A 10,289-nucleotide genomic window follows, 5' to 3' on the forward strand; every position below is an offset into this window, starting at 1 on the left:
AAGTCCTCCCAGGGCCCGGCCCCTGATGCCGGGCAGGGTAGCAGGGGGAGTGCCACATCCCTCAGTGGGGCTCTCCGGAAGGACCCTTGGACTGGCCACAGGGTAGCCCCCCCATGCCCCGAGACCACACAGAAATTGAGGGTTCTGTTTTATTAAACGTGTGGCTGGTTTGGGAGGCCGTGCGGTGTGTTCAGCACGGCTGCTCCCGCAGCCCACGCCGCTCTTGGCCAGGCCTCCAGAGGCTTCCTCAGCCCCTCGGCCGCAGCCGCTCACCCCCAGACCCTCGAGATGCTCCTGTCTAGCCCTCCCTGGTCCTGGGTTGGGGAGCGCTCCTCAGCCTCCGAGACCCCCACGCTGGACCGGCCGCAGTCACTGTGTGCGTCTGGCTGCTTCCACCCACTCGCGGATGAGCCTGGCCTCGAACTCGCGAGCCTCCCGGACAGACGCAGGGTCTTCGGGGCGAGACGCTCTAAGGAGCAGGCATGGGGGCCTCAGCTGGGCAGCAGGCCAAGCCGAGCCCCGCCCCACCCCAGCACATGTCCAGCCGCTGGCCCGGGCCCCATGCGGCACCCCTCCCGGGCAGCCCCGCACCTGAGGTCTAGGTGATGGGCTCCCCCCCGGATGGTGATGGCGAGGACCGACGTGCTCAGGTTACGCCGGATCTGTCCACGGACATTCTGTCAGCTGCCCGTCTCCAAGCCACGGCCAGCCCCACCCCCGCCCACCTGGTGCGGCCTGGGACGGGGCTGCCTGTCCCTGCTCGGGGTGCAGCTGGGGCAGGAACTCCCAAGTGTCAGCATGGCCTTGAGCGGCCTCGTGAGAAAGGAGAGGTGGAGGTGAGGGCACCAGACGTCAGTTCACGCTAAGTCAGGGCAGGGGTATCTGGGGGGCTCAGTCCGTTAAGCATCCGACTTTGGATTTCAGCTCAGGTCATGACCTCGGGGTCGTGGAATCACACCCCGCGTCTGGCTCTTTGCTCAGCGGGGATTCCGCTTGAGATTCTCCCCCCAGCCTGCCCGGCCCCCCAAAGGAAGTCCAAAGGGAAGAACCATAGAAGGGAGGAGAGGAAGTGAGGAGAATGAAGGCCACGCAGAAGCGAGGTGCAGAGGCGGGCAGGCCCACAGGGAGGGTCCTGCATGGGCCCCCCGCCAGGCCAGAGCAGGAGCGTGGCAGCGGCTCCCAGGCCGTGACTCACCCCGCCCCCTGCCCAGGGGTCCAGGTCACCGTTGGAGAAGAGGATGTTGCTGGCAGCTTTGAGGTCTGAAAGAGACAGACGTGGGGGTGGAAACTGGGCACAGCCCTCCGGATCTGAGCCGTGGGCCGGATCAGGGGAGCCAAGTCCGCGTGGGGCAGAGGGAAGGATGCTGCCATCTCGAGCCTCACCGTCCCCCCCGAAACTGATCTGCAGCCAGTCCCTCCGAGGCCACACGCCCCACGTGTCCAGGCAGTACTTCCGGCGGTGGGCCTCCGTGAAGGGCAGGTCAGGGAAGAGGTCTGTGACGTTGTTGCTGGAAAACGTCAGGTTGATCTCGGTGCAGGCCTGCAGGTGCCCACACCAAGGTCAGCCGGGTGGGGTGGGGGACCTCATCCAGCACCCCCATCCCGGGCAGTCCTAGGCAGCCGGCGCCCCATACCTGGTAATCCCAGGCCCTGGCGTCGGGGCCGGAGCCGCAGCCTGTGGGGTCTGCACAGGCCTGGTACTGCAGGTAGATGTCGTAGCAGGGGGCTGTGCCCGAGGAGTTGTACACCAGCCCTGGCGGACAGGGGTGCTGGGGCCGGGGGCCGCGACGCTCACCTTGCCCCTCGGAGGGGCCCCTCCTGGGGTCCGTGCTGGCAGCTCCCGCTCCCCCCTGGCTGGCCCCCCTCCCAGCAGGGCAGGTTGTGGCTGGGCGTGTTGCCCTCCCCATCTGGACCTCTCAGAGAACCTGTGGAGCAGAGCCCCCCCGGGCTGGGCCAGGGACTACACGGGGACGTTGGTGCTCCCCGCCTTCACGTGGCCCGCGCCCCCAAGCCACATCCACCCCCACACTTGGCGCCGGGCACAGGGTGAGGGGCAGACGCACCAGCCAGTGCTCGCAGCCCCTTGACCCTCTGGTTCTCACTCAGCAGCCGGTCACAGCCAACCTGGGGATGCCAACCAAAGACCCCCACTTGGCCTGCAGCCCCTCCCAGCTCTCCCTTCCCTGGTCCCAGGCCCCAGAGTGCCTTGTGAGTCTCTTGGGCTGGCCAGCACCAGCCACCCCAGGGCAGCTGGGCCCTTCTCTGTCCACGGACACTGCCCTCCCCGGATCCCAGCCGGTGTCTCCTCATGCCGGGGAGCAGCCATCTTGCCTTGACTGGGTTGGCAGGAAGGTGCCCGATGAAGTCGGTGGGGTACGGGTAGTCCATCATGGCCAGCACGGTGAAGGCATTCCGGGCAAACCCAAAGAGCTGGGTCAGGTCCTCTGGGCTGGACAGTGGCTGGCAGGTGCCGAACTCCCGGCTGACCGTGTCATAGGCTGCCAGGAGGGGGCGGGACAACGGCCTCTGGAGGCTGCCGGAGGGCGTGGGGTGGGGGGCAGAGGGAGGGGTGTTCCACAGCTTGCAGGGCAGGGGGCCTCCTCACCTCCCTGTAAGAACAAGTCCTGGATCTGCCGGAACGCGTCCCGCACGCCCTGGGCACACTTGGGACTCTGGCCCTCAAAGTCCTGGAGAAAGAAGGGTTGTGGCTGCCGCTGCCACAGCCTGGTCCGGCCCCGGGGCCCCAGAACCCTCGCTCACCGCCGAGACGTCCCGGAAGAACTGGTAGGAGTCACCGAGGCCGGCCACAGCCACAACGGGCGCACTGGCCGCGAGGGCGCCGGCCACGAGATGGGGGTACTTGATCCTCATGTAGGCGCTGAGCATCCCCCCGTAGCTGGGTGGGGGACACAGGGCGGCTGGGGCACGGCCTCCCCGGTACCCGCCCGCTCTCCCTCCTCAGGGCCCACGGTGCCCCCGGCAGGACCCGGCACTTCTAGGTCCCTGGCCCTGGGGCCAAGCATGGGTGTGTGGCTCAGGGACAAGCGAGCCGGGCGGGGACCCACCTGCCACCGAAGGCGATGGCCGGGCTGTCCTGGGCCCCGAGGTCCCGCCGCAGGGCGCTGAGCAGCCTCGCGAAGTCGGCCAGGGCCTGCTCCACCGTCAGCAGCTCCGTGTGCCCGGGCCGCGTGGACTGCTCGCCGAACGGGAGCGACTTCCCGTAGTAGCGCTGCAGTTGGGCGCGGGTGGGACTGAGCCCGGCACCCCCCCCCACGCCCACGCTGCCCCGCCCGGCCCGCCACCAGTACCCACATGCTCCGCGAAGATGACCAGGGCCTCCTGCTGCGCCGCCAGCTCCTGGATGAACCCTGAGTTGTTGGCGAAGGACCACACGTTCCCCTCATTGCCCGTGTAGAAGAATATGGGCCCCTTGCCCCTTTTCCAGAACCTCTCTGTCGGGCAGAGGCAGGAGGGGTGGGTGAGGTGCGGGGCAGGACCCTAGGGTCCCGGGGCCCCCGGGCGACCTCACCTGACACCAGGAACCGCTGGAGGAAGGTCTTGTTGCCAAAGTGCTCGAAGTTGAAATGGTCCAGAAGCTGCTCAAAGTAGCCCTCCCGAAAGTCGTCCTCCGTGACTCTGTGGGCTGGAAGGGCGCGGTGCTCAGCGCACGGGGGACGCCGGGCGGGGTGGGGGGACGCCCACGGGCCCGCACTCACCCCTGGCCTCCGGGCTGCGCAGCCCCAGCGCCAGCAGCAGGGTCAGGGCCCAGGGCAGGGCCGGCCAGGCTCGGGCGCTCATCTCTGCTCGGTGGCGGGCGCGGTCACATGACCGGCGGGCCGCCCTCACGTGACAGCCTGGGCCGGTTGTGCGCCGCGGGGGACCTTCCCCGCCTCCAACACTCATGGGCGTCTCCTGGGTCTCAAGGTTCCTGCCACCCCGTGTGTCGCCATGGAGACAGTCGCCGTGGGGACGCAGGAAGCGGGAGAGGGCACAAGGGCCTGGTGCTGGGACAGGGGACGTTCGCCCAGCCACCTGTCCTCCAGGGGCCACTAACCAGGGCCCGGGTGCCCAGCCGCAGGGAGAGCCGCAGGCCGGCAGGAGGGTCCCCACTGGCCGCCCAGGCTGCTCCTCCTGGTGCCTCCCACCCTCCGAGCCCGCGGTGCCGTCCTGGGCTGACCCGAGGAGAAGAGGGGGAGCCCTGGGAAGATGGGATGGCAGCGGGAAGGAGGGGTCTCAGGCAGAAGGCCAGCCGCCCTGAGGAAGGGGCTTGTCCAAGTGACAGCACGGGCTGTCCTCGTGGCTGCAGGGGACGGCCGGGCAGTCCGGGCTTTGGGCAGTGTAGGGATGTGGCTGCTAAGAGCCCGGCACTGGGGCAGACGCGGCCCCAGGCCCCCACTGGGAGCTCCCAGGCTGCTCCCTTTGATGAAGGGTAGGCCGGGGGGACGAGGGGCCCCGAACCTAAGTGGAAACCACCCCTAAAAGGATTTTACAACCAGCCCGGAAGGAGCAGCCTTTCCCACCTGAGAACCTGACTGGATGACAGTCTCGTTCGCCACGGAGCCCGGAAACACCCCGGTGGCTTTGTCCTGCAGCGCTCCATAAACCTTGCTTCGCTGCCCACCGCTCCATCCGGTCTCCCCTCCGGGAACCACGGCTCCCTGCAACAGCGTCACCGGCCGCTCAGTCAGACGGAGGCCGGGGGTGCCGGGGCCCAGACACCGCAGGGGCCACCTCTCCACCAGCAGCCAGGCCTGGGCCCGGGGGTGGGGCGCAGAGCAGCAGAACCACCCCTGCCCCAGGCTGCAGAGGGAAGGGGAGTCACCCATCCCTGCTCCCCACACTGTCTCTGGCCGGCACGACCTCCAGTCTCCGCCCAGGCCCCGCCTGCCTGGTGCTGGGACAGGCCTGGGCTGGGGTCCTGGACGTGGGCTGCAGTCCGGGCACCCAGGGCCCCAGGACAGGCCTGGGCTGAGCAGGGGAGACTCACACTGTCCCAGAACTGTCACTGTGGCAACCAGCATGCTGACAATGACTGTCCATCATGTCACACCACCCCATGGGTGTGGTCCCCCATGGTCACTGAGTGCCACACCACAATCACTCCAGAGTCCCTGTCCCCACCCCATGTCCCTGTGTCCCTGCCCCTCCGTCCCTATCCCCATGTCCTGTCAATGCCCCTATCCTTGTGTTCCTGTGTCCCCATCCTTGTGGCCCTGTGTCCCCACATCCCCATGTCCCTCTGTCCCCGTGTCCCTGTGTCCACGTCCCTGTGTCTCCGTCCCTGTGTCCCTGTGTCCCTCATGTCCCCGTGTCCCTCGCCCTCTGTGCCCAACCCTGTGCCCTCGTCCCCCTGTCCCTCTGTGCCCACCCTTGTGCCCCCCTTCCCGTCTCTGTGTCCCTGTCCCATGTCCTAGTCCCTGTGTCCCCGTCCCATGTCCCAGTCCCTGTGTCCCCATCTCGTGTCCCCGTCCCTGTGTCCCTGTGTCCCCGTGTCAGGTCCCTGTGTGCTTACCCTCTTGTTCCCGTCCCTGTGCCCCCCTGTCCCCCTGTCCCTATCCCTCTGTCCCCGTGTCCCCATCCTGTCTCTGTGTCCCCAAGCTCCCTTGTCCCCGTGTCCCTGTGTCCCTGTTCCTGTGTCCTCGTGCCCGCACCCAGGGTTGTCTGTCCTGTGTTGACTAGAGAGCTGCCCTTGCAGGGTCTTCATGGTCTCTGCAGAGTAGAGGCCAGGACAAGACACAAGGACTTGCAGCTCCTTCCCCCTGGATGGCAGCCTCTCCTCAGGCTGGTCCTACTCTCATCCCCTCCTCTCAGCTCAGGCACCTGACCCTAATACCCCAACTGCAGACCACCGTGTTCTCTCCTCCAAACCCTCCAGGCAGCTCCTCCATGCCTGGGGCAGCCCCGGGAAGGCCCAGACAGGTGCATTCTGATTCCCTCTGAGTGTCCTGCCAGCCCAGTGGCCCTGAGCATGCGGGTACGTCTGGGGGTCCAGAAGCCCTCTTCCCAACTGCATGGGGGGGCCAATGACATTGGGGGCCAAAGCTGGGTCTTGATCCCCCCTCTAAAGCCCACAGATTTGAGGAGCCAGGCCCGGTCCCTCACCGCCACCTGCCCTGACACTTATAGCCCTCAAAGCTGCGACAGGGCAGCGGGGATGGGAGACAGGAGCCCCCACTAGGTCCCTGTGCTCCGGGCTCTGACCGTGCTGCCCTCGACGTCTGGGGCACATTGGTGCGTGTGCCCAATTACACACACTACGTAACGTGCCCTTTACCGTCCTCAAAAGGGCTTCTGTCTTTAAGCATTAGTTTTTGTTGTGGAGTTTTAGAAATTTTTTAAAACGTGCATATAAAGCCTTTATCAGATATGTAGTTTACAAATACTTCCTCCCATTCTGTGGGTGGTTTTTTTCCCTGTTGACAGTGTCCTTTGATGCCCAGAAGTTTTTGATTAAGTCCAACTTGTTTGGTGCTTGTGTTGCTGGTGTCTCATCTTAGAGCCAATGGGCCAAAGACTTGCCCCTGTGTTGTTTCTAGTTTTGTGGTTTTTAGCTCTTTGGGTCACTGGTCAATTTCTGGTTCATTTTCTGTATGGGGAATGAAGGAGGGTCCGACTTAATTATCTGCATTTCGAAATCCAGTTTTCCCACCACCATTTGTTGAAGACAAAGTTCTTTCCCCCATTGAGTAAACCTCCCACCCTTGCAAAAAATCAGTCGGCCACATACGTACGTGTTTATTCCTGGACTCTCCCTTCACTTCCATCGGTCTGTGTGTCCGTCCTCACCCCAGCACCTGAACACTGTGCCTCTGTAGTAAGTTTTTAAGTTGGGCAATGTGTGTCCTATTTGTTCCTTTTCAAGAATATTTTGGTTATTTGGGGCTTCTTGCAATTCCATATGAATTTGAGGATTGACCTTTCCATTTCAGCAAAAAAGCTGCTGGAATTTTAACAGGGATTGCCGCAAATCTGTAGGTCACTTTGTCTAGTACTGACATCTTAAAATTAAGTACTCCTATCCAAGGAACAAGAGAGCTTTCCACTTACTTTTCTTTTAGCAGCGCTTTGTAGTTTTCATTGTACAGGTACATCGCTTCCTTGGTTAAATTTATCCCTATTTATTCTTTCAGATGTTCCTTTTGTTTTTTTAAGGTAATCTCTACACCCAACATGGGGCTCGAGTTCATGACCCCGAGATCAAGAGCTGCAGGCTCTACTGACAGCCAGCCGGGCACCCCAGCTCCACGTGTAATTTTAAACGGAAGTGCTTCCTGAACTTCCTTTTTGGACCGTTCATGGCAGGTGCACAGGACGTGACATTTGATAGCTCATCTACTCCCTCGCAGCTGTCCTGTATTAGCTCTAGTGGTGTTCTGCTGAACTTTGGGGATTTTCCATATACGTGATCATATCATGTGCGAATAGAGATAGTTATACTTCTTCCTTTCCACTTCAGATGCCTTTTATTTCTAGCAGTGGAGAAAGCAGGTATCCTTGTCTTACTCCTGGTCTTAGAGGAAAAGCTTTGTCTTTCACTGTTGAGTAGGATGTTGGCTGTGGGTTCTTCATAAATGCCCTTCATCATGGTGAGGAAGTTCCCTTCTACTCATAGGGTCCTGAGCGCTTCTACCGTGAAGGGCTGTTAGCTTTGTCAAATCAGTTGCAGTGATCACGCGTTTTTCCTGCGGTGCTCTGCTGACGTAGCGTACTACACTGGTCGTCCCGTTTTCCTCTAGGAGTGTGTGCCTTTCGTGGAGCACAATGTCCTTGAGGTCCGCGCAAGTTGTTTGTACCCACAGCTCATCCCTTGGTACTCCGTCGTATGGGCGATTGATTCCCTTTTATTGAACCACCTTGCATCCTGAGATACATTCCATTTGATCCTGGTGTAAAATCTTTTAAATATGGTTGGATTTGATGTGTATCTTGCTAAGATTTTTGCATCATTATTCATAAGGAATATGGGTTTGTAGTCTTTTATTGAAATGTATCTTGTTTTGCTATCAAGGTAATATTGGCCTCACAGAATGGATTAGAGTGTTACCGCCTATCAAGTTTTGGAAAAGTATGAGAAGTATTGATGTTAACTCTCCTAAAAATTGTTTTTAAAAAGAGTTTTAAAGTAATCTCTAATTTGAGCCCCACCCAACGTGGGGCTCAAATTCACAACCCAGAGATCAAGAGTTGCATACTCCACCAACTGAGCCAGTCAGGTGTCCCGACTCTTAAAATGTTTGGTAAAATTCACCAGTGAAGCCATGTGGTCTCTGGCTTTTCTTTGTTTTCTTTTTTTCTTATTGTTTCAATCTGTTTGTTCTAAGTCTGTTGAAATTTCCTGTATCATCTCTTGAGCTAACTTAGCTAATTATTGCATTTCTGGTAATTTGTCCATCTTAAAAAGATTATAAAATTTGTTGGTGTACAATTTTTTTATAATAGTCTCTTACAATCCTTTTCATTTCTGTAAGGTCACTAATAATGCCCTTGCTTACATTTCTGATTTTAGTTATTTGCCTTCCTGCTTTTTGTTGTCACTTTAAAGATTTATAAATTTTGTGGATATTTTCAAAGAACTAACTTTCAGTTTTGTGTACTGTCTCTATTGTTTTCCTCTATCTGACCTCCATTCTGAAAGCTTTGGGTTTAGTTTGCTCCTTTTTTCTAGTTTCTCAAGGTGCAGAGTTTGATATTAATCTGAGATCTTTCTTCCTTTATTATTATTATGTTTAAAGTAAACTATACACCCGTGGGGCTTGAACTCATGACCCTGAGATCAGGAGTTGCATGTTCCATTGACTGAGCCAGCTGGGAACCTGGTTTCTTCCTTTTAAAAGTCGGTAAAGTTATAAATTTATATTTGAGCAGTCTTTTCTGCATCTCATAAATTCTAGTATTTTGTGCTTTCACTTTGCTAGATCTCAGAATTTAAAAAATTTCCCTTCTGATTTCTTCTCTGACCCATTGGTGTTAATTCCCACATATGTATGAATTTGCCAGTTTTCTCTTTGTTATTTGCCCTCTGATTTTTAGCTTCATTCTATTGTGGCTCAAAGATACTATTTCTTTTCAATTTTTAAAAAATATACTAATACTTGTTTTGTGCCCTAACATCTGGCATGTCCTGGAGAATGTTCCATGTACAATTGAGAAGAGAGGGCACTGTACTGTTGTTCGGGCTGCTGCCATGTCTGTTGGGTCTAGCGACTTCCCTGGGCCGTTCATGTCCTCGACCTGCTTACCGATCTTCTGCTTAGATGTTCTATCCATTTCGAAAGTGATAAATTGAAGTCTGCGCCAGCCTCCGTGGACCTGGCTCTTCTTCAATGCTGCCACTTGGCTTCATGTGTTTGGGGGACTCTGCTATCTGGTGCATACACAACTTTATAAATCTTTTATCAATATATGGTGTCTTTATCTTTTCTTCCCCATGAAAAATCTTGTTTTATTTGCTCAAATACAAACAGAATCAGCTGCATGTCTTCACCTCTTATTAGCAGTTCTTGGATTAAAGTCTCTTCTGTGGGGTAGCAGCAGAGGCACCGAGGCTCTCCAGTCACGATGGGCACGGAGCGCCCTTCACCATCGTTCCACTTCCAATCGCCTTGGATCCTGGAACCACAGTGAGTCTCCCCTGGGCAGCATATAGTTGGATCATATTGTTTTTACTTTAATCCATTCTGCCAATCTCTGATTTCGGGGTTTCATCCATTGTCACTTAACACAATTACCAATGACAGTTATTTCTAGCACCTCGCTCTTCTTTTCTGTTATCTTTTTTGTCCTTTATTTCCTCCATGAACTTTTCTTCTTAAAAAAATTTTTTTTACTGAAACTTTTCGATTCCTTCTCGCTTCCCTTTGTATGTATCTTTTAGATCTATTCATTGTGGCGTAGCGAAGACGTTTATCATCCTCAATGTAGAACAATGTTCTTCAAGTCGACACCACCTTCGCTCGCTCACACACATCACTGATCTTCTAAGCAGCTCCAAGCCACCCCTTTACGTCGCTGTCATCACAAACTCTATTTCGTACATTGTGGGCCCCCAAACTTAAATTTGTAAATATTTTTCATGCATATCTTCAAAGTCCTGTAGGATAAACATTGGAGCTGCAAACAAAAACACAACACTGGTTTTCCGACTCCCCACAGCCATCTTTAACAGAGATCTTCCGTCCTCCGTGGGCACTAAGGTACTACCGAGTGTCCCCATTTCCACCGGAAGGGTTCCCATGAGCATTTCACGCACAGCAGGCTGACTGGCAACGAGCTCCTCAGCTTTTATCTGA

At 57.0% G+C, this 10,289-nt stretch overlaps 1 protein-coding gene across 2 annotated transcripts; it reads right to left on the reverse strand.

The window, feature by feature from the left end:
• Positions 1 to 135: 135 nt before the first annotated feature.
• Positions 136 to 3,853, reverse strand: DPP7 (dipeptidyl peptidase 7). Of its 2 annotated transcripts, none has more exons than XM_087869171.1 (13): positions 3,717 to 3,853; positions 3,530 to 3,643; positions 3,313 to 3,368; positions 3,066 to 3,229; positions 2,761 to 2,896; positions 2,606 to 2,687; positions 2,332 to 2,498; positions 2,064 to 2,124; positions 1,635 to 1,753; positions 1,384 to 1,540; positions 1,196 to 1,260; positions 592 to 662; positions 136 to 469 (listed from the first exon to the last, which is right to left on the reverse strand). In XM_087869171.1, exons 1-13 carry the CDS (start codon positions 3,796 to 3,798, stop codon positions 370 to 372), a joined length of 1,374 nt encoding a protein of 457 aa, XP_087725297.1. In that variant the 5' UTR covers positions 3,799 to 3,853; the 3' UTR covers positions 136 to 369. The 2 variants fall into 2 exon arrangements, with proteins under 2 accessions (XP_087725297.1, XP_045659695.2); XM_045803739.2 differs by having other exon boundaries at positions 3,313 to 3,452.
• Positions 3,854 to 10,289: the final 6,436 nt, after the last annotated feature.

This window comes from Ursus americanus, chromosome 18 (assembly GCF_024610735.1).
Source record: "Ursus americanus isolate L20-20 chromosome 18, mUrsAme1.1.p, whole genome shotgun sequence".
In the NCBI taxonomy this organism is placed as follows: domain Eukaryota; kingdom Metazoa; phylum Chordata; class Mammalia; order Carnivora; family Ursidae; genus Ursus; species Ursus americanus.